The sequence below is a fragment of the Tursiops truncatus genome, chromosome 12, assembly GCF_011762595.2.
Source record: "Tursiops truncatus isolate mTurTru1 chromosome 12, mTurTru1.mat.Y, whole genome shotgun sequence".
Taxonomy (NCBI): domain Eukaryota; kingdom Metazoa; phylum Chordata; class Mammalia; order Artiodactyla; family Delphinidae; genus Tursiops; species Tursiops truncatus.
The window spans coordinates 51,473,713-51,501,648 of record NC_047045.1 but is presented as its reverse complement, the minus strand read 5'-3'; the positions used below and the strand labels follow the sequence as shown (position 1 = coordinate 51,501,648).

At 35.3% G+C, this 27,936-nt stretch overlaps 1 protein-coding gene across 9 annotated transcripts in view; it reads left to right on the top strand.

Moving 5' to 3' along the window:
* Positions 1–27,936, top strand: part of TRDN (triadin) — a 373,465-nt gene that overhangs the window by 160,987 nt on the left and 184,542 nt on the right. For all 9 annotated transcript variants that reach the window (XM_073789556.1, XM_073789557.1, XM_073789553.1 and 6 more), the window contains 3 exons: positions 1,167–1,244; positions 19,108–19,167; positions 20,248–20,307. In XM_073789556.1, coding sequence (XP_073645657.1) covers positions 1,167–1,244; positions 19,108–19,167; positions 20,248–20,307 — 198 coding nt within the window. The remainder of the gene's footprint in view (positions 1–1,166; positions 1,245–19,107; positions 19,168–20,247; positions 20,308–27,936) is intronic.

The window sequence follows — 27,936 nt, the reverse complement described above, 5'->3', positions numbered from 1 at the left end:
CTTTCATGAGGAAAATAATTAATACTAATATGGATGGATACTTTTCTAGGTATATGGCCTGCATGTCATGGAACAATATGCTTTGCTTTTGTGCATACTTGAACATGCTCAAGAATCAACCTGGATGGGTCTAACAGCTAGAAGAAAGTCCTATGATGAGTGGAGACTAACCTCTTCTACTCAGCTTGACGGCCTGGGATTCCTCCCTTCTCGCCACCACAGACGGTGGTGTGTGTGTAACTCAGGTTGCTAATGCACAATTCACCAAAGCAAACTAATTTTGACAAATTATAAAAAAGGAAGACTTCCAGTAAGTAGGCAGGTCTGCTGACATTTGATAATATCTAGTTGTCAGTGAGATTTTAGAAGGTGCATATGCCCGCGTTGATTCTTGGACTTAAAAGAAACACAGAGCAGGAGTTTATGGAATGAAAATGAATGATAAAACATTTTGTAAGCATTTCATATGAGATCATATGTTAGTTAATGTTTACAGTTCATGGCTGGGATGTTTTTGGTTAATTAAAGAAATCACTTGGGATAAGGAAGTACTCAGAAACGATTGTGGGTTTTTATGGTGCATAATAAGCCCAGAGACTTGAGGCAGCTTTCAAGTTTCTATAAAACTGAATATATTTTCCCTTTGGCCCATTATTTACTTAACTGCAGGTCATTTATTTCGGCAGGAGAAAATGTACCTGTTCAATATCAAAAGGCCTATGAATTTTAACCTTCTTTCATTCCTTTATTATATCATTTGAGAATTTTTAGCTAAATGAAAAAAATGGTGATTTTTCTATATATTAGGATTCCTCTTAGCTTCTGTGATTTTAGTTTCCATAACTTGAAGTGCATATTGAAAATAAATTGCTTTATTTGATTGCATGTAGGTTTTCCATTAGTGAAGTCCAGTAGATGTATTTGACATTGTGTATACATCTAAGAAAAGAAATATTTTCAGAAATGGCTCTGAAGATAACTGAATCTTTGTATGTATCCACTTAAAGATCTCACCTAATAACAATTTTCTTATTGCATAATAATATGAATTATACTTTGGATTATGAATTATGCATGTTGGGGACAGATCTAGAGCTATTTTAGTTGTGCATATTAAATTTATTAACACTTTTTGTTCAATACCTACTCCTGCATTGTGTGCACAGGACAAAGCCCAGCCATACCACCTCCATTACCAACACAGCAAGCTTCTGGACCCACTTTGGCATCACCAGCTCTTGAAGGCAAGTATTTTATTTTATTTTTCGAAAGATCGTCTCTATTGTAGATAAAATAGAATATAGAGAAACAAAGCAAAATAGCAGTAGCAGCAACCACAAAATCCATATTTTCTCAAATAGTTTTAGTATGTCTAAGCTACAGTTTACTCTTCCAAAAAATTACAATTTGCTCCTTTTTAGAACACCAAAAATTTCCTCCTAAGATTTTATATTGGTGACCATCACCTTCCAGAAGGATGACCTGCTTCATACCCTGGAAATCAAGCCAGAAAGTATAGGGACAAATGGACAAGGATATGCCTTGCAATTCCTGTACATAGAACTCAAGAAAATATCATATGATCATTATCGGGAATCATACACTCATGTAACCTATTCTCTCCTCTATACCTTATTTATCTTCTCTCCCCTAAACCCACTCCCAAATGAATCTCCAATAACTACGAGAAAACGGCTGAGATTTTCAGTTCATCTCATATATCCTCCAAACCCCTCCTATAAAGATGACCCAAGCCCTGTTGATAATTTCTTGTTTCTTAGAAAGATGGTGGTAACTCTGTGCCTTGGAAATAATATAGTGATTAACAGCCTGTGTTCTACAATCAAACAGATCTGGGTCCAAATTCTGGTTCTACCCTTTTCTACCTGGATGACCTTAATGTGATACCTAAACTTTCAGGCTCTTTATTAGTGAAATACTGATACTCATAATACTACCACAGAGAGGTGCTGTAAATGTAGAATAAAACTATAACAATTGCAATTTTTATTATTATATTTGATATTGATGAACTTAGAATTTCTTAAATGTATTTTATTGGCTTAACACAACTGTCCCCAAAGAATAGTTTGTAGATCACCAGCATTAAAATCAATTGTAAAGCTTGTTTAGAAAATGCATATTCCTGCCACATCTTAGATCTAGTGAATCAGATCTGGCAATTCAGAGAGGAAAATTTATATTTTTAACAAACTCTTTAGTTGACCCTTGTACACATTAAATGTTAAGAAACTTTGATTTATATTTATGTGTAAAAATTATTACAAATCCAACCGTTTTACACCAAACATCTGAATTTGGTAGCCTGCTTCAAATAGTTTATTTATTTATAAATTAAATCTGAATGCCTTGGTAAGAGATGCATTGTCTCATTGACCACAGACCCAACAATTGATTGGCTATACGTTTATATTTTGGGCAATACATTTATTTATATTACAGTCAGCAGCCAGGGAAGGATTTTAGAAGCTGAGCAGGTGAAGTTTTTCTAAGTTTATGTTATAATACCAGCATGTTCTATCTACTTTTCTGGCCAGATCCTGACCAAATTATGCCTGTGGCTGTGCTCTCTTCAACTCACATTTATTTAGAATATTATTATGTTGGCTTTACTTATATGCATTTCACATTTGACATTTCAAAACGCTTTGAAGTAGACATTATTAATGATTAGAAAATCTAAGCTTGCAGGTTTTTTTTGCTAAATTAGTGAACAGCAGGACTGGGATTCTAGCCCTGAATTTCTAGTTCTATACCCAGAGATCCTTCTATCATATTACTGTGCAGACTTTGGAGTTAGAGGATTCTAACTTCATGTCTTCTGAGACATCAGCAACTTTGGTAAAATGAAGACATGACATTTTGTGCTTTAGATTCCATGCAGTTCTGTGATAGAAATATCGTGTTCTGATGTCAGTCAAGAGTACGCTAGCAATGTTTATCAAAATCTAATGTGCACACAAATAACCTGGGGATCTCTGACAATGCAGATTCTGATTTGGTTGGTCAAGGGTAGGGCCTTAGATTCTTCATTTTTACCCAGTTCCCAAGTGTTGCTGCTGCTACTGGTCCAGGAACTCATCTGTATAGTAAATCCCTAGTGATTTAGGAGGAAGGTGGAGAGCAATTGAATAATCCTAAAAATACTTTCAATTTAGTATTAGTTACCTAAATGACCTATTGTTGGCCAAATGTCCTTCAGAATGACTGGAATGACACACATGGAGAAATTCTGACTGCTAGTTGTCTGGGAAAAAGCAAAAGGTTTCAAGCCACATACCTAACTAAGCATTGTAGAAAGGCTCAAAAGAGAGCAAGAGAAATACCACTGGGAATTGGGGGAAAGGTTACATTATACTTGTAAATTGTAATAACCTATTATGTAGTATGTAAAATATTTTGATTTGGTCAGCTACAAATTGAATGAATTAGCAGTTGCAAGTTTCAAATAAAAATCCCATACAATCTGCAAGTTAGTACTGTGTCAATACCAATGTGAAGAAAAGAATTTGTTTGGTTATTAGAGACCATGATTTAATGAAAAGTTCACGTAATGTCTCGCTCCAAGAGTCCAAATCAACAATGCTTCTTGAATATTTAAAGAACAGTCCAGATATAGTCCAAGGTTTGAAACTTTCGTCTCCCATCCGAGTCAGCTAAAGACACATTTATTTGCCCCACAGGGGTCTTTTATTTATTGATTTTTGAATGTGATCATCTTAGATAGGGTGAGCTTCCCACTGTCTCCATTGGCTTTCACCCCTCCTTCTCCCATTCACTCACTTGGGTCCAGACTTACTTCGTGTGTGTGACAATTATGTAAAGACAGTTTCTTCTTAACATAATAATTTCTTAAATTCCTGATCAACCTTGGTGTCTTAGTCTGCAAGGGCTGCCATAGTAAAATACTACAGACTGGATGGCTTGAACAACAGAAGTTGATTTTCTTACAGTTCTGGAGGCTGGGAGTCTCAGCTCAGGGTGCCAACATGATTAGGTTCTAGTGAGATCATTTCCTGGCTTGTATATGGCCACCTTCTTGCTGTGTCCTCGTATAGCAGAGAGAGCACTCTGGTGTCTCTTCCTCTTCTCAGTAGAACACCAGTTCTATTGGATCGGGACTCCACCCTTATGATCTCATTTAAGTTTAATCATCTTCTAATCCAGTTACATGGGGGTTAGGGCTTCAACATATGAATTTTGGAAGGACACAATTCAGTCCATAGCACTTGGTAACCTCTAAGCTTAGTTAATGTATAAGTAAAGCAACTTAAATATTTACCTCATATAATTTGTTTAGTTTAATAAGCTGTTTAAATATTTCTTTTCCAGTAATCAATGATTTTGCCTTTTTCATTTCTGTGATACCTGATTTTCCAACACCATAAATTCCCAACTTGCATCATCTTCTGTACATGCTTATAATTGATGAGTTAAATATTTAAAAAATTTTAGTATTAGTTACCTATTTTTCTTAACTGAACTCACATATCACTGAGCTTATACTGAAGGTAATAAGCTTCAAAAACTCTAAGTACTCTCATTATTGACTACCGACGTGTATCATTTATCTAGCTAGTAAGTAAATGACTTGGAAAAACTTTATAGTCGGAGAGAGAGAGGGAGAGATCAGAGTTATATTTCTTTTAGCATTTGGACTATAATAGCTTATGTGACTTGAGATAATTAGACAAAAAACTGACAAGTGACCATCTCACTGCCCAAATATTCACAGAACAAGAGATAGCCTATAAATAATAGTGTCACCTTTAAGTTTCATCAGATTTTAATTCTGTTGTTGTTGTGAGACAGACATAAATCAGGGAGCTCCAATTCCCCAATTTGAGGCAGATTTTGATAGATTATTCAAATATTTGACCCTAGTTTACCTCCTGGAAGAGATTCATAAAGCACCCTGTAGCAAATGTTTTGCCTATCAGTCTGTCACTTGGAAAAGAATGTGTCATTTGTTAAGTGGGACCCTTAGGTTCTATTGTTAATATTTAAAGAGCAGTTTTATTTACATTTCATCCTGGAGCCCAACACTACAGTTTAAGTAAATAACCTAACAGTGTTGCAGGATTACAAGGCTTTTGTCAGTAGTATCCACTTTTTATCTGCAGAAAGACACAGTCTGCCCTGAGAGTGCTGGTACTAAGCAGCTTCCCAAGGAGTCCACGTTATCAGGCGATGCTGAGATCATGGGCTTTGTCAGGGCTTGCAGATGTGCTGCCTGTGCCTTCATTAGCATAATTGATTAGGAACTAGGACATATTTAGTATTAATCAAGCTGTTTTTAGTGAGGCTGATTATGCACAGTCCTTGATGCACTATTTCAGTCTGGAACTTCCTTAGGACCAAGTTGCAAGAAAATGGCATTATGTAAAAAGGAACTTACATGTGGCACTAACTTATGCCCTTTGATTTGAGGAATACAGTTATAACAGGTCAAAATGTGGGAACTTAAATGTATTTTGCATTTTAATGTTTTGAAGAAAAGGAGGGCTTATATATGGACTAGATTATTAAGTTTGCTCACAGGAGATTGGAAACAATTTAGGATTTTATCAGCATAAATCTAAAAAAAACATGGACTTTGTTATGGGTGAAAGCATTCTACACATCTCTGAAGCCCTTAAAAGCTTCCTTTGTGCTTTCATAGCACTTAAAACAATAAGTTTCTCACAACACTGGCTTCATTCTGTTAAGTATCTGTGCACTTCTTATCTTGGGTCACTTATCTAATGCCTGGAAGTTGTGTCTGGCCTTCCTAGAATTTCACTCCTCTCCGCATACCAGACACTTTGTACACTGTAATGAAATTCTATTGCTTTGAATCTTTGGGTATAAAGACTAATTGTATATTAAATCAGTTGTTTTCTTTGACTCCTACTACTGTATGTTTTAGAATATGTTTGGCGTTTGGCCAGGGAAATTGGCTACAATAGCATTGAAAAGATCTTGTATAATGACCACCCCAGGCAATCATTTTGGTCATTGTTATCAATTTGCATTTTATTATGGACATAACTTAACTGGAACTAACTTAAATAGAGAGCCACCTTCAATATAATAGTAATTCTTACGATCTTTCACAACAGTGTTAAATTTTGTGACGAATTAATTCTTCTGTCTATTGTGAGCTCTCACTGGTCTTGAAAGGCTTGCAAGTTCCAAAGGCCACTATAGTTATCCATATATTCCACAAATGAGACAGATCTATGCCCCCTTCATCAAATGGTGCCTTATTATATTCACATCACAGGTGGTTTCAACCCTTAGCGTGAGAGCCCGTTTATCAGCAAATGTTTGTCAGAACTGTATTTCTTAGGAGAGATTAGTTCCTGACTGCTCTCCGAGAGTCCTCAGTGATTAAACAAGACAGCTTCAGGCAACATTTTCCATCCCCTCCCCAATCATCAAAAAAGCTGCTTCATTAAATCTTTGTATAAGTACGATTACTGGATATCATCCTGTTGTCCTGTAATCAACAACGCTGGAAAACTTTTCTTTCCTCCTAGTCAACACAACCCTCTCCCCCACTACCAAACACCACATTTTATGTTGTTGATTCCTGAAGAATTAAAGACTTCCATCCACATGTAATTACTGGACGTTTAATGTAAAATGGCCACACCTCATCTATTGTGGCAAAGATGTGGAAAGAAGAGGTTATGTGATCTCTTATTAGTTATATATCTTATACTTAATTACTTTTAATATTCCATTACAAACATATAGTTGGCATTAATGGAGCCAAATAAAGTAAGGTGAATGAATACTGTATACCCTATCATCTTCTTGAATAAACATGTAACTGGTACTAACTTAGTATTGCAGTCGTGAATAATATAAATGCCATCACCCAACAGTGGGCAAGAGACCTCTAGAGAGAAGACTAAAATCCCAGCTTCCAACTGCAACTTTGACACTAATCAGTTGTATTATCTTTGACAAATCGATTCACTTTTTAGGGCCTCCACTTCTTCACCTGTCAACTGTGGGGACTGAATTTAAATGGTCTTTTCTGCTTTCACACCCAGATATTTCAAGCTTATTTTTTTCAGGTTGGTGCATTAGTAGTAAGCTACATTAAGAGCAGAGTGAAGACTCCATGGCTTGGCACAGTGTTTAAATAGCTACCACAGGTGTGTGAGGAAGGTATGGCCGTGGCTTAGATAGAGATGTCCCACTTGGGCCAACCAGGCATGTCCCTATGAAATGGATAATACTATGAAGCATTATTTTCTGGAGTTCAAAAGTGCATGGTACAGATAATAAGGGCTATAAAAGTTAGGAGGAAGATGATATACGTGTGAAGCAAGGCTGTGAGGTGAAATCACAAGATTTGCATTGGGCCATAAAGAGTAAGTTGGTAGGATTTGTGCAGAGGAGAAAGGAGCAATATAGGAAACTTACTACAAGATGATTTCTTACCATAGGGTGCATTCGAGGACAGTGTACTACAGGAGCTAGTAACGTTTTATTTACAGTTCTATTAAACTGAGAACTTTATTGTCTTAGCTCTTCATTGAGACATATCCTGAGAAGCAAAAAGCATAAAATAATAAAATTGAATTTTGGCCCAGGTTCTTATTCCATTAACTCTATGACACAGTTAATCTTGAACTTTAGGGCAATGCAATATTTTTCTTTGTTTTGAGGTGAAATAAACTCATATCTTTGGGCAATTTTTAATGGGATTGACCTTTAGTTATAAATTTTGATAATACAGATAAACCATACTACTTTTAGTACCTATTTTACTTAGAAAGTTGCTATGAGGAGTGAATGAAACAAGGTATATAGCAACTTAGCACAATTAGGTACTCAGCCATTAGCTACTATTATTATCATTATCATTTTTTTAATCAGGAAATTTCTCTTGTATATATAGTAAATCATTAATTTTTATGTTAATTCTTTATTGGTATCTGTAAAGATAATATGGTAATTTCATTTATGACATTAGTCAGTAAACGTGAAACTCTATATAATTTCTTAATATAGGACCCCAGTCATATCCTAAAGAATTTTGTACACACAACTGAATCATTTACACTTCCTCAGAGACTGCGTGAGCCTGCTAAAACAACTGAGCAGAGGGGTAGTATGATTAGATTTGCATTTTAGATCATTGTGTCAGCTATAGAAAGTGTGGATGGTGAGGGGTGGGGCTTGGGGGTTTGGAGACAAGAAAAACTTAGGAGGCTACTGCTCATGGGGGAAAATTATGTGACTTTTCTCTTAAACAATCATATTTAACCCTCAAAACAATTCCAAGCAGTGAATATGATTTATATCATTTTACAGAGAAGATCAGAGGAATCAAGTAAATTGCCCAAGATAACACAGTCCTAACAGTGGTATAACTGAAATTGGAATCCAGGTGTGTCACTCCCAGGATCAGTCTATTCCATTATCGTAGACCAGCAATAAAAGTTAGGGCTGAGCATAATTGCTAAAGTCTTATCTGACCTGGATAAATGAATGGCACTTAAGAATAAGAACAGGTTTGGGGAGATGATAATGAGTTCAGACTTGCTAGGTGCATCAGGGTCCCTGGACCATTCAAAATGGGTGATTAAGAGTATTTAATGAATGTAGTATTTATAATGGTTTGAGCAGAGTTATGGTGAAGCACCCCAAGGCTAGCCAATGCAGGAAGCCTTTACCAGCCCTAGGCCTGAGGAGGCAGGGGAATAGAGTGGTTTATAAACCCCCAAACCTTGTAACTCTAGGAGAGAGATGCCCAATCAAAACTATGTCCTTTAGTAGAAGAACACATCATGAACAATCTGTAAAATGATATATATAATATTCTCAGTGAGCCAGGGTGGGTAATTGGAGAATACATGCCCAACTCTCTCTTTTTTTCCTGCTCTATTATCTCTTGATGTTGCTCCCATTGGCCAAACTAACCTGAATCCAGAGGTTGTGTTAATCCTTGGTTAACACAATCCATAAAGGTCAGGGTGGATATTGGACCTGGAGAGAAAATGAAGACCCTGCCACATGTCAGGCAGCATGTTGAGTGGGATTCACCCAAGTGGTCGTCTCCAGCAGACAACTGAAGATAGAAGTCTGGAGTTCACAAATGAGAGAGATGCAGAGGCTGAAGTCATAAGCTTATTCCAAGCATAGCATTTCCTGAAGTATGTTATGGGGAATTCTAGTTCTATGATATTGTTAGTGAAAAAAATTTATAACATAATACTTTGGGTCCACATCATATTTTCTTTTTGGACAGTCACAATGTACACAAGTATGTTAAAAGAGCCGTGAAATTCTTGTCAGAAAACTGTTTAATTCTTTTTAAACTCAGTGGTCACAGAAACATTTCTTTTCCCAGTAATACTTATTGAGCTCCCAAGGAACAATTGATCTTAAAAATACCCTGTATCATACAAATCTTAGTTTTGGATATAACTGAATGGCAGGTCAGTCATAAGTGTGAGTGAGGTTTAGTGCCTCCAAGAAGGAAAATGTGGGGAACAACATTGTTTTAGTCAGAGTTCTCCAGAGGAACAGAGCCAATATGATGTATGTACACACACACATACACGCGCATGCACACACACACACACACACAGCGGGGAGGGGAGGAGGGGGCAGAGAGAGAGAGAGAGTTATTTTAAGGAATTGGTTCACATGATCATGTGATTTTGAGGGCTGGCAAGTCTGAAATCTATAGGGCGTGCCAGAGGCTGGAGACTCAGGGAAGAGTTGATACTGTATTCTCAAGTCCAAAGGCAGGCTAGAGGCAGAATTCCTTGTTCCTTAGAGGACCTCAGTCTTTTTTCTTAATGCCTTCAACTGATTGGTAATCTACTTTAGTCAGAGTCTACTGATTTAAATGTTAATCACATCTAAAAACTACCTTATAGCAACATCTAGACTGGTCTTTGACCAAGTGACTGTTACTATGGCCTAGTCAAATTAACCGTCACAAACACCATCAGAAGACAGACTAGAAAACCAAGGATGAAAAGATGAGGGAGGAAAGGGAACAACAGGGCCAAGAGCCCCAGGGAGAAGGATAAGACAAAACTGGCCAGAAACCTTTCGGCTTGTCAATTAGAAGATCATGGTGACCTACTTCTGCCTCTAAGTTTTCTCTCTGCCACATATAAATGAGGGTATAGCGATCAGGAGTTCTGAACTAAAGATTCAATTGTTCATATTAGTTTTTTAACCTCTCTGAGACTCAGCTTCTTCAACTGTGAAGTTATATTTTTTGAAATAAATGATCTCAAAACTTTGTTCCACCTCCAAAATTTTATCATGCTCGAGGCTTTTATTTCACTCATTTTTCCCCTCTACATATTTATTTCATTTCCTTTGGGGCTAATCACTACTTCTAGGGGAAAAATGAATCCTCTATTTTAGAGTCTTGAAATATTTCCAATATTTTGTTGTTTTTAAACTTTTTATTTTCAAATAATTTTAGATTTACAGAAGAGTTGTAAAGATAATATATAGAGTTCTAATACACTCTTCAGCAAGCTTCCTCTAATGTTAGGATTTTATAAAACCATGATTCACCTACCAAGACTAAGAGATTAACTTTGGTACACTAGTAACTAAACTACAAACTGTATTTAACTTTCACCTTTCAGTGATTTGTAAAAGTGTTTTTTTAATTATTTCTTACATGTGTGATGAGGACACAAATATTAACATAAATATTCACAGCTTTTCTCCTCCACTTTATTGCCTAAGGAATATTCTAGGTATGCCTGGTCAGCTCCTGAGTGTTTATGTTCTGCTCAGGACTCGGGATATGCTGGGTGAGCCAAAAAATTGGAAGGGGCTCAAATAATTAATTAATTCATGTTTGAATAGGAAGGGTTATTACCCAGAAGAAAATATAAGATTTAGACAGTGAGAAAAAAGGTCAAGAGAAGGGAATAGGAGAGTCAGCATGGGCTGAAGTAAGTTTTTAGCGTGCCCTTGGGAGAGAGAAGCTTTTGGGAGGAAATGCTGTGATGGATTGGGAAGCTCCAGTAAGGAGAGAACCTTTAGAACATTTTGCTTTGGGTCATACAACATTAGCTATTTGAGAGACTTCAAAAAAGATTTAAACTTATCTTCAAACCTCCCTGGAATTTTAGACTCTCATTTCTTTTGATTGCAGCAATGTGCAGAGCTAGGCATGAGGTAACTCAGCTCTGTTGGGGGTAATAAATATGTTAGAACAAGGGTAATTCAGCTTAGAATCATGGAAAAGTAGATAAGTCTTAACAACTGACTGTTGAGAAATTAGGGGGAAAAAAGAAACAAAGACAAAAAGGTGGAAAAGTGTCAAGAAAAAGGAAAATGTAAAGAAATACATTCCACAGATTATGAAATATAAATGCATTTTAGTAGACATTAAATATATTTCATTAGAAACTTGCATCTCCAAACTTAGAACTTTTCTCTCTTGTTATAATAGTCTCGATTTTCCATTATTGATTAAAAATAGTTTTGGGGGAAATCATTAGCTTTTTCCCATAATAAGAGAAAGAAGTTTGTTTTTCTTCTCCTATACATCTGACAATATGGCGAGGGATGTCTGTCTGATTTGACTGTCTAGTAGCAATAAATTTTTATTCTGGAGATCAAGGAATGACAACCAAGAATCAGGGAAGGGTAAGGAGCTTTTTGTTGATCAGGGCCAGCTTCCTTCTTAAGAGATCTTTCATAACTTTCATGCTGGTATTAAAAATTAGGGTTTTTTTCCCCTACATTTTGACAAAAGAGAAAGTTAGGGATGAGAAGTTTTGTGAATAAGAGTGAATGTGATTTTTAATAGCTTTCTTATTATGAAATTCTAGTTGGAACCCTCTTGTGCCAGCAAACTTTTCTCCTGAAGTATTTTATAAGAAAGAACCAGGTCCCTCCAAAGCTCTAGTTTACAAGTACCAGTTTTTCTTTATAAAACATTTATTTGCTATTTGTGTCAGCTTGACCTAAATGTTTCTATTATATAAGTTTATTAGAATTCCCAATGAAATTATTCATCCTCTCTAGAACCGATGAGAAAAGTGGCTACATCTTTAAAGCCAGATCTGTTTTATCCAAATGGAGTAAGGGGTCTTGGCAATTGTTCACATAATAAACAGTGACAGATATTTGTTTCAATTATGTGAGAATTTTGTGTAAAAATTTTTAATCTACTAGAATAGACCTTATACTAGGAAGAAGACAAAAATTGTGTTAATGGTTTGGTATAATTTATGAAAGATGAGGGAATTTATGTAGTCCATCATTTGAAATAAACCTGAATTCAATATATTAAAACAATTACAACTAGAAAAGTTGTACCAGTAACTTTGGGTAATTGAGTCTTTCTAATTTGTTTAGTAACTCAAACCCTAAATTCTCAAAGACCTGTTATAAAAATAGCCATATCTTTGAAATGATAGTTTAGAGTAATGTATATTTTGATTTTGAATGATAACCAACTTTTTCCCTAAATATCAATAATTTAGTCACAAAAAGGAAAAGCTCAATTTTCTGATGTTTCTATTCATTCTTGACATTTTAAATGCAACAAAGTACTTTTGCAATTCATTTCCAACTACAGAGAAATGTAGAAAAAGCATATAGATAAAAATATGAAAAAAGTAATTATATGTAAATAATATGATTTTGAAAATGAACAGCTATTAGAAATGAATCTTATATTTATATTTTCCTTACCCTTGTAGAAAGACGCATTAGAAAAGTTTACAATAAAAGATCTTGAGCAAGCAATGGTTCTGCATAAAAAGTAAATTTTACTAGGGTTAGAAGAGTTTTTAGAAAATCTCCAAATGGCTGCAGCACCCAAAAAAGAAAAAATCCAAGAAAAACAAAATACAAAATGCTCTCTTTGGAGCTATGCAGAGATGAGTTGTGTGGATTGAGAGCTTCTCACTTGAGCGTAAAGGTCAATAAACTTTAATTGAGCATTTGCTTTCTGAAATGTAAAAGCACTGAGAGGAAAAATAAATACCAGAAAGAAAAAGAAGAGCTGTGGCCACTTTCATTTATATAAACTTAATCCATTCAAAAGTAATGCAGTCACTTATCTAAAAAGCTTTTATCATTTTTGAAAGGTTTGGGAGAAATCTACCTTATCCACTTTAAATATGAAGTTTAATTAACATAAGAAACTTTTTTTGCAATTTGAAGTGTATCAAATAATCTTTCTCTTTGCATTCCCTTTTGCATACTAAATTCAGAAACAGAAAAAAATTGTCGTTATATCAGAGAACTTTGGCTTGAGAGAGCTGAAAGATAAGTGCCACAAAGAGAGGGTAGAAAATGGCACTTTTCTGTCTGTGCCTCAGTTCGTTTGCAATTTTTTGTTAGAATAAGTCTACCTCAAACTTCTTATTCCATGTTGTAGAGGAAAGATCAGAGTTTGCAGTGATCCTTAGTTTTAAATCCTTGTCTGTCACTTATGTGATTTGTGAAGTTGGGCAAGTTACTCATCTTTCCTGAGCCCATTTTCTCATGGGTTGAAGGATGTGTTGACTTTTATCTCAGAACTAAGTATATACTAATGCTTGTAAGGTCATGTGCTGTATTCTGTTAATAACATTCTATTACAGTATAATTTCCTATCACCTTAAAATCAGTGTGATTAAACCAAAACTAATACATTTTTTTTCTACCTTGCTCTGATCACATAAAATAACTATTGAGATCACTTCCCCACAATCTTTTTTGAAACTTAAAGAACTGTATGTAGTCTGGTATCTTGAAAACGTTTGGATTTACACTGATTAGCTCTGGAGTTCTTTGGGACGTTTACTTCATGAATGGTATTGTATCACTAAGAGTTGTCAGCCTTTATCTGCAGGACAGGACTGGGCACTCAGCAGGCACCTCAGTCCCTCCAGCCAGCATTGATAGTAACACTTGCCATACTCAGTTCAGAATTCACATACCATTTTTCCCTGGAGCAGCTCTCACACTTTTTGCTCTTGGGTTTGGGCCTCTGCTGTCTCCCTTAGACTCTGACTTTAATGTCCCTAAGTCCATATTGTAATTGTAAACTTTATCCCTTCTTAGTCTCATACCTAAAATTCCTGGAAGGAATAGTTTAAAACTCTAGACCCTGGCAAAGGGTTTGACATAAGGTTAAATAAACATGTGTTGATTAAGTGAATAAATTGTTTATGTAAAAGTCTCTGGGAAGTCAGTGGAAGATGCTCTACAAGTTCTGGTTGTGAATTTTTTGTTGTTAGTAGCTGATAATGAGAAGAGCTGACTTCTAAGAATAATTCAGCATTCCCTAAAGGAAAAGTCAAGGCAAAGACTGGATTCAGGTTCTGAAAAACCAGTTTAGTTATGCCAGATAACTCAAGTGAAGTCCTTGAAGAGCTTTGCTGTTGTAGCAACGTAAGCACAATGTAAACTGAGGTACTCCCACCATGTTTCTATAATGTTACATTCTTTCAAGAGTCCCAAATAAAATTTAGAGGAAATTTTTGGGAAAAAAGAGGAAAACATGAAGAAGGATATTGGTACTGAATCCTTTTACTTTCTTAGTCTTCTTCATCGCAGTGTGGTCAAAAAATCCAGTGGGGTACTTGGCTCCAACCAGTCAGCAACAGCCAAAGTTCCTCTTAAAACGTAATTTATCACAGTATAGTTACTCTGCTTGAAACCTCTCAGCAGCCTCCTACCTTACTCACAACAAAATGGAAAATTCATATCATGAACAAGAGCTTGTGTGATTGGCCCCTGCTACATCACTGGCCACCCCTCTTCTCACTCTCCTCCTGCATCCTCCGCTCCAGCCACTCTGGTCTCCATGCTCTTCTTTGAATATAGCTCGAACGCTTCTCTTTCAAGGTCCTGGCAGATATTTTTCCTCTGCAGGAGAAGTCTTTTCCTCAATAGCCAAAACTCTTCTACTTTTTTTCAAGAAGCTTTTCAAATGGTACTCATTCAGAAAGGCTTACCCCCGTTCCACCTTAAAAGAAAAAGCCACTTCTGATCTGCTCCCGCATGCTCTAATCCACTAAACCAAGCTTTATTTTTTCTGACCCTTATTATCACTTGACATTATATACACATATATATGTATTCATATATCCATGCATGCATATAAACATATTCATTTTTAAGGCTTAAAAATGGACTTTTCTCTAGCTTTAAAATTCTTTAAGCCATAGCAAAGCCAGAGAGTGTACAACAGCTATTTACACATTTAAAGCTGTTCTTTAACTGTTAACTGTTCTCAGAAAACTGTTCTCAGAAAAATTAGGAAATAAATACTTCACTTACGTTAACTGTTACGTTAACTGTTCTCAGAAAAATTAGGCAATAAATCTCAGAAAAAAAACTGTTCTCAGAAAAAAAATACTTCATTTGGGGAATAAAGGCATAGACAGGTGAAGAGGGACTTAACTACATTCTACTCATTCCCCTGACTTTTGTGGTTGAAGACAGAAGATTCCCTTACAGTTGCATTAGGCAAAAACTACTAATTATAGCAAAACTGAAACTGGAATCCACTTCATTCCAGCACAGTGCCCCTTCATAAACATGTTAATTCCTACTTGAGTATTTTTTTCTTAAAGTTTCACAATATAAAATATTCCTGATACAGCCTCCCTCAACACAGAAAAATAAGAATTAATGTGCATTTACTCAGATTAATAAATGTCACACTTAGAAAAATTACTGAAGAATACATGTAGGCAGATTTTGATTGTTTCTAAAATATAGTAATAGCTAGTTATTGCTATCATTTTTTTTTTGAACATCCACTTTGGTCCGGGGACTTCTGCTCAGTTTCTTCTCAATAAGCCGGCAAGGTAGATTTTACTATTGCATTTTTTTAAAGAGGTAAATGAAATTCAGTGTGTCACAGCACATTGCCAATGTCACAACCAGAAGGGGTTAGAGACAGAATTCAGACCAAGGTCATCCATGCTAGCACCAGTGCTTTCTCTCTTGCTCCATTCCCCTCTGTAGATAACAATGGAGAACTCTGATAATCATTGGTGTAGTTGAACTTATCTGTTTATGTGAAATTTTCCATGATCATACTGTGACTGGGGTTCCAGGCCAGCTTCTGCCACTCTTTACAAACAAGGTGACAGTGAGGCGGTGTGCTAGAATGAGTTGTTATGAAGGGAACCTGACTGGGACCAAGAATACATCAACCCTGGCCAGAGTGAGTTAGAAGAAAAGCATGTAAATTTTGGATAATCTGTACAGTAGAAAGGCAAAAAGGGAAGGAACAAACATAAGATGAAAATGAAGCATTTGCATTTGTTTGCTCGGTTTGCTAGGAACAGGCATCTTCAAAAGCTTAACAATTATAATTAACTATTGTGGATTCTCTGGCTTTGAGATGGCATAAAAACATTTAAAAGCAAGAGAAAAGCCCATTGTAAGGGCTTAGAAAGTAAAAAGTAAGTCATTTAATTTTTCTTTCATCTGATGTTAATTTATGCAGAAGCTAATAACATATTTGTGGCTCAGAGCTGCTCATTGTGGAGAGGATTTCTCTCTCAGCCAGCCCTTCCTGTGATCCCTGCCAGATAGAGCCGTCATTTCCGGGCTTATGACACTTTTCTCAGAGAAAGGCAGTATGCTGATAAGTTCACACTCTATAGACACACTTAATTGTGAACCCTCTGAAAATCAATGATATAAAATGTCCTAACTCTTCTCTAGCTGTTACTAACAAAACAGCAAACAAATTGGAGGAGAGGATGAGGAGGAAATTGGATATGTGGGTGCACAGTCAAGTGGAAAGGGAGGAGTATTGTTGACTGTTGAAGGAGAAAAAAGTCAAGGGAAGGAGAGTTTTCATATAAGAAACATGGGTTACTTTTATATCCAAGTAGGATATAATTAAATTGTTGTGCCTTATATAAATGAAAAGCTTAATTTCACTGCTGCCAAATCACCTAAAGAATAGACAGTCGTGCTTGAAGAAATGCATGAATCTTCAGAAGTTGATGTTTTAAAATGAATTAACCACGAATAAAGTAAGTCCCATAATGACGGCTTAAAAGTCTAATTCATAAAAATGTTATTAAAGTACATTATTTATACCTGCTTTTTGTGGATTTCTGTTCTTATTCATGACTCCTTCAGTGTATGGCCATAATCACAGGCAGAGTGTATAATGGAAGCATTAATCAGTCTGAACTAAGGCAAGAATACTGTATCACCACAATAAAGTCCCAGCTATATTAATATAAAGGGTAGAATTTATTACACAAGACAATTCTCTTTTAAAAAAATGAAAAGAATGTCTTCCATCTTCTGGCCTCAAATACCTACTTTCCTTCTGAAGTTTAATATAAGATTAACTAATTGGCACGAACTTTTAAATGAAATATTTATTCATCTACATTATGAAACTTAGAGACTCGGATACTAAGTTGGATACTAAGTTGTGATCTTATCGTGGCTATGGCATTGATTTTTAATATAGGCTAAGAAATATTTACAATTAATCTGTATTTTAATTAACTCCTTTCCTAGCACATGACATCAGATGGTGATGTTTAGCAAATGCCAATTCAACTGTCTGGCATATGCATTTATTTAGATAAGATGGAAAAGTCCTTGCTACATAAAATTTCTCCCACAGAAGCTGAAAGTAATGATACTTAAATCAAAAGTATCTTTATTCAGAATTTTAAAGACGTTTTCCATATTTAATATGTATAAACCTTTAGGAAAAGGCAAAGTAGAATTCCATTTGTTTATTTCTAACTCTAGAACTATCAAAATCTGACTTCTTGACTTTCTATTTCTGACTGGATGAGCTGTAAAGGTACACAGAGTGTGAAAGGTAAAGGACAGAGTGTGAATATATTTCTCCCTACAACACTAACTTATCTCTAGGAGTCATGAAAAGAGGTTCTTTGTAAATTATACTTCTGACACTGCAAGAAAGTGGTGGCTTTGATCTCATAGGTAAAAAATCTCTATACCTAAGGGAATGAATTAATTCCTATATTTAATAAGATGCCATCGTTAGTAGGCAACTTAAACATTGATACTAGAAGTACACATTGAATTTCTTCAGCATAGTAACAATCTCATAATAGTTCTGGGTAATGAACATCTTTGAATGCCTGGCATTTTATACTTGAGTGGGAGAGACAAATGGCAAAGAGAAAAGTATTTCATATATAAGGTAAATCGCATTACTAACTGAAGATAAATATCAGTCAGTTTCCAACATTAACTGTGCTTGTAGCTGCCTCAAACCTAACAGTACTGAATATTCCATTTCAACAACTGTGTACTTCTACGTGACTTTGTTATTTAAAATGAGAACACTTACCAGAAAAATGTCCGGGGATGTCTAGTTGTTACATGGCTATTGCTGGGCAGCATTTGAAGTTCCCTCTGCCCCTCAGACCAAGGTTTTCTTAGATCTCTGAAACAGAAATCATCCATAAAGAAGTCTAGAGGTACCACAAACTGTCAAACTGTTCTATGTGTCATCCAGACTTAACAGCAACCTCTGGGTGCAAATATAGTCTGAGCACGCTGGTTGATATGGCCACTCAGAAAGGGCAGTGGAAGTTATGTCCCCAATATGGTGCCAGATAAATGTCACCAGAATCCAAATGTCTGTCGACAAGAGGCAGATCTGAAAAACAGTTAAATCAAAATAGATATTGTTAATGGCCTAATGTATTATTTCTAATGAAACTGAACATATGAAAAGGAAACAAAAAATAATTCTTTTAGCTTACCTGCAGCATTGTTTCTCAGAAATTATATTTTAATTTTCAACATTAATATCTTACTTTAGACAAACGTTTGGTTCAGAAAGCTCGAACTATCTTGTTCATTTTTTGTAAACAGTATTAGCAGCCCACAATTTTATGCACTTACTGTGAGCCAGGCACTGTGCAGAATGCTTTGAAAACATATCTAACTTTGAAGGAAGTACTGTTACTTTACAAATGAAGAAAATAAGGCTTAGTGAGATTAAATCACTTGCTCAAAGTCACAAAACTATCTGGAGGCAGAATTGACTTTAATGGTAATCCTTCATTCAAAACTTCATTTTCCTTTTGTACTAAATTTTCCTAAAGGAAATATTTTAAATTTCTTCTCTAGAAAAAGAAGAAGAAAAGAAGAAAGCTGAGAATAAAGTGACTTCTGAAACAAAAAAGAAAGGTAAGGAATTTAAAAGCTAACACATAAATTAATTAGTATCCATTTGTAATATTACTGGTAAAGCTACTGTTTTCTAGGAAAGAAATCCCCTTAACAATTTTATTGTCATTGTTACTAACAAATTTATATTTATAAATATATTATATTTATATATTTAATTTGTTTGTTAGTATTCCAAAAAAGTAGAGATTGATAAATTTTTAAAAGAAGATTCAAGCCTAAACACTTTAAAAATTTGTTACTGATTATTTTTTTTCTTTCTTAGGAGTGGTGCTCAATTCTACTTCATTACTTTACTTGATTACATATATGAATATGAAGTTTACTATCCAATTAATTTAGTTTAATAAAATTGTCTATCAAAAGAGCAAATTATTGGGCTTCCCTGGTGGCACAGTGGTTGAGAGTCCGCCTGCTGATGCAGGGGACACGGATTCGTGCCCCGGTCCGGGAAGATCCCACATGCCGCGGAGCGGCTGGGCGCGTGAGCCATGGCCGCTGAGCCTGCGCGTCCGGAGCCTGTGCTCCGCAACGGGAGAGGCCACAACAGTGAGAGCCCCGCGTACCACAAAAAATAAATAAATAAATAAATAAATAAAATTATTGAATGTATGGGAAAGAAAGTAGTTAGTTGGTTTGCTATGTTTTGTTCTTTTTTGAATGGTTATTTTCAAATAGCACATCTGAAGTCCCAAATGAGCCCAAGAGATTTCTCAGCTTCTGACATGCTTGCAGTGGCCTGATAGCCCAGGGAACATTCAATATATTCCTTTTAATGTCCTTTAGAAAAACTATTGAATTGTATCATAATTAACAATGCCATCTAATGTTCATACTGTCATGAATTTTTTTTTTTTTTTTTTTTTTACCTTAGCAAAAATTTGCTCCTTCCCTGAAGGGATAGCACACCAAAACCAATGTTCTGCTACAAAGGTGCTAGTTCACTCATATTTGACATGACTATGACTCTAATGTAGAATCACTCTATACAAGGTGAATTGGATGTTAATGGCAGTAAAATGTGCCCTGAAATATATGATAATTAAACAGATGTTTATAATTTTCTCATTTTACTACCAGAAAAAGATGATGTCAAAATGAAAACTGAGAAGGAAACTGCCATGGATGTAAAGAAAAAAGGTATTGTACTTTCTTTGCTTCCTTAGTCAGATTATGTTCAGGATGTTTGTTAATAAAGGAATCTTGGGGCAATGTAAACAAATTGAATATAGGTACTTAAGTCTGTCCATGTCCAGTCTGTCAAAGCAAAACTTGCACTAGACAAAGTTAAACACGCAAGGCAGACTTTATTCAAGGCTATTGCAATAGGGGAGAGAGACCAGAACTCATTCTGAACTCAATTTCACTGAAACAAAAAGCAGAAGAGTTTTTAAGATCTGGAAAGGGGTGGGAGGATTGTAGGCCATCTGTGTTTGCTGATTGGCCTTACTCAAAAGAAGAGAAAACTTTCTCTTATTTTCATGTCAAGAGTGTAGTTTTACAACTTGGAGCAAGGCACCCAAGGGAGTTAGGTTCCTACCCTCCCACAGAAACTGGGAGATAGAAGTACTCTCTTTCTTGATGATTACATTTCAAAGGGGCGGCTCCCAGGCCTCTGAGAAAGGCACACATGGGTTGTAAAACTGGCAGGAGGCTTTTAAGAAAATTTATATCTTGAAAGATCAGAGAGAGAATTTACAAGTACAAGTTTTCTAAAGTAAATGCTCTAAGAAAAGGGAGATCAGGAGCCAAAGGACAAGAAGATGCCTGTCTAAGTTTGGTGAAGGTGAAGAGAACTTTAAGGCCATCTTTTTCAAGACATAATGAAATTGAGTTATACATGGTATAACTTCACTTTGCAAAGATAAGAAGCAAAGAATGCAAAGATAATAATGCATTCTATTAAGAAACAGCTTAGATTTTTGCCTTAAATTTAGTTCTGCTTTTACTCTTGTTCAAGCATGAATATCTGCTTTTATTCAAGTTAAGCTTAAATCTAGGTGAAAAGATATGTAGTTGTCTCAAGTATTACGGTTTGGTGATAAGTATTTTCACCCCAAATATTTCCTCCATTAGTGTCAGTGATGCTTGAAATTCCACCATTAGAGATATTCCATTCCTTTGAGTTATGAAAGAATTGTCCTCTATTAAAATGCAAATCTCTTAGGGCCTGTGTGCATGGGGTAACAAATGAATTCCTCTCAGCTGTTAACACTTAAAGTGAATGAGACTTCTAGATCTTCCCTGTGTGATAATAAGCTGAAAACATTGTCATAGAAACTGAGTCAATAGGTAAGCTTAAATGAAGGTGAAGTTGAAGAGAGCTTCATGGTAGGACATGGTGTGGAGAGAGCAGACTGGGCTGGATGCCATTAGTGAAAACTTCCCTTCCTAGGAAGTAATAGCATACGTTGGAAAAAGAATGTGGTGAAGGACGCTGAATAAGAAGGTTATAAGATGGCAAACTAGACCTTGATTACTCTTAGTAAGTAGCAAATAGGAATTACAGGAAATCCCTACATCATGCTATTAGTGGGGTAAAAATATTGTAAAATACTGAGAGTTACATGATTGCATGGCTCATAAAATATCCAGGAAGAGACAGCCATGTGTTCTCTTGAGTTTGAGACTTGATTACTGATTACTTTGCATTGGAATTATTATTAATTTTATTATTGAACATTCATTTATTTTGTTTATTTAAAACATTCTTTATTCTCCTGGTGAAATATGTATCTTATCATAAGAAAGTGAAAACACAATTCTGACCACGTGATCATGCTGAGAAACTGGTTGCTTGGGTCATTGTATCTGTGACAGCTATATGATTGAGTGCTAAAGAGAAACAAGTTTTTCCTGGGCCATCAGTTTTACTAAAGTATTTGCAGAGGAAAGTTTTGAATTGTAATTGTCAAAGTATTTATCATAGGTGTGAAAATGCAAAATCATGAAAAATGCTTTTGGCAAAACACAATGGTGTGTGTGTGGTGGTGGTTTTGATTTGAATTTTGTTTTTGAGGGGAAGGGCACAACACTTTTCTGTTCAGAGAGTGATGGGAAAATCTGATACTTCTCTGCTACTGGGAGACCTGTGATATTAGCCCAGCAGTCATGTCAGAGTGAGATTGTGCACCACTGGCAAGAGGAATGATTATGCCGATATCCCTTCCTGCAAGGCCAGTGCTTAGCCATTGAAGCAGAGACTGAACTGGGTGATTGCACAGCACATCAGGGGAGGGCTGCTCAGCAAGTGTTGAAAAACAAGCTTGTCCTTCTTGGAATCAGTTTTCAGTTTGTTTATATGTCATTTTTACTTTTAAATACACAAAACCATTGGCTCTTACAAATCAGTTCAAATCCCTGATTAAAATATGCATAAATTATTAGTTTGCAAGCTCTTAATTTCCAAATACTCAAAATTGTGTGTGTGTGTGTGTGTATGTGTGTGTGTGAGAGAGAGACAGAGAGATTCAATTAGTGTTGATTTCTAACTCATGTTTCTTTTTAGAGTTTAATAATTCTCCAACTATATTTTCATGTGAGAGCAATATGCTTTAGAAATAGCCAGTTTGAAACTTATTATGAAAGTAGTAAAAATTTCTAAAGGTTACGCGAGAAAATTGAGAATTACCTGAAATCTTGAAGAGCCGTGATACATATGTTATTTCTTCCTAAAGTAGTCAGAGGAATATGGCAGAACATCTGATATCATTACTGTAGTCCCAAATAGTAGCAAATTTACAAGATGTAAAATATGCCTAGATGCTTATTTAATATATGGGTTTTATCATGGCATTTTATTACATTTATAATAACTTTCATATTATTTATGATTATAGAATATATAATGTATTTATATGTTATATTATTATTTTATTTTACTATATTTATATTTTATTATTATATAGGTGCAAATGAATCTAAGGCTTAAGTTCTAAGATTTGATAAAAGAGCCTCTGCTGCATGAAACTTGTAAATCACACTTTGGTAGTGATCTGTTAGGGAAAATGTGGGTGGGGTTTTATAGGATATAAAATCGCCAGTCCATGAATTGAAATTGGGTAAGTGGTACACTGAGATTCATTATAATAATTTCTTGTTTGTATATATTTGAAATTGTCCATGGTGAAAAAAAAAGCCCAAATATTTCGTTTAAAAACATTGAGAGAAATGAAAAAAAAAAAATCACCAAGATATTTTTACAATGTTATGAGGTATGTTTTACCCTGAAGAAATGCTATGAAAAAAAAAAAGCAAACAAGAAAGGAAATAAAAACTTTTAAAAAACATGTTCCTATGTTTGTATCAGACTTCCGTGCTAGATATACAAACCACTCTAGATGATATAAGCAGAGAGACTTCTGTACAGGGAACTGGATGCACACACAGTTGTTGAAAGGACTAGAAGGATTGATGTCAGGGGACTACACTGGATTATTGAGCACCCAGGACTATCCATTGGCCAGGAAGCTGCTTTGTTCTTTAAAGCTGCCTCCACACCTGCCTCTTTGCACCCACAGACTAGATACTGAAAATGTTGAGGCCAGCCTCAGCCACTTACTCCCATCAAAGCGACCTTGTTTGCTAAAGCATTCCTGCTTTTCAGTCTCCTATAGGTGCATCTAAATGATGAAATTAAACATGCTGGGAGTCTAGAAGACAGGTTTTTGGCATTGCAATTTTTCCAACTGGAGGGAGGGTAGAATGGAAGTAGAAAGAGGCTATCCAAGGTATCTATAATAAAGACACTTTCAGAAACGTTTTAGAAGATAAAATTCATATCCGAAATGGTTTTGAAGACCTGAATTGTACAATGACTAAACCTATCTTTGAGTTCCCCGAAAAGTTGAAAAAGATGGCTCAATCAAGCAACATGATACAATTTGGCAATTTAAAGTGCTCAAAAGACACACAAATGTAGTTTATGTTGTTCTTTACCTAAACTGTAGCAGCATGATTTTTCCCCCAAGAATTAGCTAAATAAAAGTATAAATGATAAGAAGGATCCTGAAAAACCAGACTAGCTTTTCTGAAATAAGCTGCTAGAAAAGGACTAATTCACTCATTCATTTATTCTTGCATGCTTTCCTACGGGAAATAGTCACTAAATGCCTATTATATTGTGCTAGGGGGTGAGTACACTTAAAGGTCGATAAACCAACATAAGCCCTACTCTAACGAGACCTGCAGTTTGATACGGGAGGCACACAGTGACTAAGAAGACATAATGTCGACAACTCGGGGTAAGGGACATGGAGGAAACAAATTTGGGGCAACGACAATGGAAACAATAGGTGGGGACGGCGAGCTATTTAGATAGAAAGCTTGTTACAGCAGGCTCTCTCAGAGACATTTAAATTGGAATTGGATGTATTGGAAGGATCCAGCCATTGGTGGGGACATCTTTGTGTGATGTGTGAATATGGTATGTGCATGTGTGTGTGGTATGTGTATATGTGTGATTTGTATGAGAAGACATACAAGGGGTCAGGATATGCAGGGACATGTGCAGGTGTTTGAATTTATTAAAATTGTAATGGGAAACTCTTGAAGGGTATCAGCAGTGGAGAAAATATTTTGATTTGTGTTTAATACAAGTATGTTCTCATTTAGATAATAGGTTAGAGGGAGAAAAGAGAATAGGTGCACCAATGAAAAGGTGGTGTCATTTATTGAAATAGGGAAGCCTATATAGGAACAGCTGTGATGGAAAAAATTCAGAGCTTCCTTTTGAGTGTGTTGTTTCAGGTGTATGTGATGAATCGTCCAAACTTTGTATCAGGAACTATTTTAGGTGCTTTACACATACTAACTCATTCAATCTTTATGATAAATCAGGAAATAAACTATTGTAACCCTCATTATAAAATTGAGAGGTAGTAAATGTCAGGGCCAGGACATTAATCCACAGCCACATACTCTGAACAGTCAATTAGAGATATGGGTCTGGAACTCAGAGGAGATTCTGAAGTGAATCCATAGAGAGAGTTATCCATATAGATCACAGTTATTGTTCTGGGAGTAGATGAGATCACCCAGAGAGATTGTGTCAGAAGAAGAAGAGAATAGAATACAGAATCAAGACCTGGGGAATTCCAACATCTAGACATTAGATAATGGAAAATCAAGTAAGAGGGGCTGAAAGGAATTGCTAGAGAGGTTAAAGGAAAAGCAAAGGAGTTTGGTAATAGAGATTTCAGAAATGTATGTTTCAAGAAGCAAGAAGTTATCAACTTGGTGAATATTACTTAGAAGTTGTAATGTGAGGGCAGAAAAGACAAGCACAGAGAAGAGATAAAGCCAGATTGGAATGGAAATCCAAAAATGAGAAGAAAGTAGTGAATTTCTTTCTTTTTTGGTGTGTGTGTGGCTGTATAAGGAATAAAGAGTCTTTTTTGTTTAGTTTTGCTTTGGAAGGTGAATTTATGATAAACATAAACAGAATGTGAGAGATTGATGCTTAAAGGGATGAAGTATAAGTGGAAATGTAAGAGATAATTTAGAATTCATTGTTTGATGAGCTCATGGGGGAAAAAAATAATCTGCATTTTTCTGAGATAACACCACAGACACTCCAACAATAAAAAGTTGGTGTTTTCCAGTTATGAAGAGGAATTCGTCTAGATCATCTTAGAAGGATATACAATATAAGATTAAGAGGCTGTTGTGATAAAACTAAAACTCCAATACTAAATACATTCTGAATTGAAAGGCTCAGTTTTAGAAAAAGATATATCTAAGTGTTGTTGATGTTCACTTAAAGGCAAAAGGTAAGTTTGTGAATGTATTGTAGCAATGTGTTTAAAGAATCATTCATTCAGTTAAAATACCCCATGAGAACTTTACATTAAAATATTTTTGTGGCGTTAAGTTAACCAGATCAGATTAATCCAGCATAAAGCTCATGAAGCTTGTGCTGTTTAAATGACACAATCATATCTATTACCATAGAATATTTCAGTTACTGTATGGGGCAGATACTATTAAATCCTGAACAAACTGAAACCTTTAGCTACTTGATTCCTCTATATAGGATCTTCTTTTGTCATTGAGAAATTGCAAAAAATCCTTTATAGAGGCTTATAGCTTTGAACATATCATTAAATTCTATGCCTACCAGACATAGACTATCATCTGTTTTACTTTATAAAACTTTTGTAATAAGTTGTTCTAGCTACTAGAGCTCAAAGTAATTTACATGGCAGATTACAGACCATGAAAATACATTGATTTGTATTTAAAAGTAACTTTTTGAAATATTTATATGTACAGATATAATTGGCAAGATAATATATAGTATCTTTCATATGTGTTCATGGTTAAGTTTCAGTTTAAAAGAGTAAAATTCTGTTTTCCAAACTTGTATTTTGAGAAGATTATAGCTTTTTATGCTCATTCCATCTTTTTCTATTTGAAAAGCACTTGATTGTAGAAAGTTATCTTGTATTTGAATTTTGTACATAAGCATTTGGGCAAGATTTGACAAATGCATCAGCTTGTCATTATTTGTTAGACACTTTGAAATCTAGAATAATTTTGGGGGGGATTCTACATATTCTGTGGTAATCTCCCAGTTAATATCAATTATAATATACAGGTATTTCACACACTTTTTACTGATATTGGGCAATTATATTAATGTATATTCTAGATGAAATTATTTAAAAAATTGTTCAACAGGTAAATAGTCGGGAATTTGGCACAAATAGGACCTAATCTACTTAGTAATTCCAAGCCTTGATTTCGGGGCGCTCCAAAATTACAGGGCAACGGTAGATTACTTTCAAGTTAGCTTTTAGTTCCCAGGTAGACTAGACTGCAAGTCAGAGTTCAGATGATGGCAGCTTGACTATATTAAAAACATTTACAATGCTTGAATTTCTTTGAAGGCAAGAGAATCCATTTTCAAGTGTTTTTTAGTCATAGAAATCATGTAAGACAATAGTTGCTTATTCTTTTGAGGGTAAGTGATTTTGTAATGAAACAATACAGCAAAGTCGGCTGACTTGTTACTTACTGTGATCCTTGATTACCTCTTATATCACATCTGGATTAGCCGGATAGAAGCTAAAATGCTTCAGAGATAGTAAAAGGGATTTAATGTCATAATGTGCTGTGGGATCTCTGAGATAATCCCCCATGTTCTAGCTTTGGGTTTGAACAATGAAAAAGTGTGTTTGGGCTCAATGCAGAAAGGACATAAAGGCATTTGGTTTAAAAAAGAATTTTTAAATACATTTTAAAATTCAGAAAGGGAAAATGTTCATATTAAAAGTTATTCAGGCCTGGAAAAAGTAAACTAGTATACAAAGTGACTATTTTAATAGTCTTTTTGATGCTTATTATGGAGAATCCAGACTGCCCTCTCACTGAAGACAGAAACAAAATCAGCCCTCATACTTGAGTATGAGGGAGTTGTGTTATGATTTGTGAAGTATTTTCAACAAGGAGGATTGAAATACATATGAGGAAGAATGAGTAAATAGACTATGACTATTTCTTCCCTGTATGCATCCATAATGATATTTAAGTATTTCCTGTACCCGTATTAGATAAATTATTTTAATTGCAGTTTATATTCAGAATGAAGTATTTTCTGAAAAAAAAAAGAAACAAAATAATTTAACGTTAAAGCAAAGTGGTCTTTTGCAAACACCATAAATTAAATTTTAATGAGAAGATTACACAGAGTGGTACAGGAAGTGAGATATTAGAAACAAGTTTTTCTTTTTTTAAAATTTTAATAGATGGGAGGATTTTGACCAATTT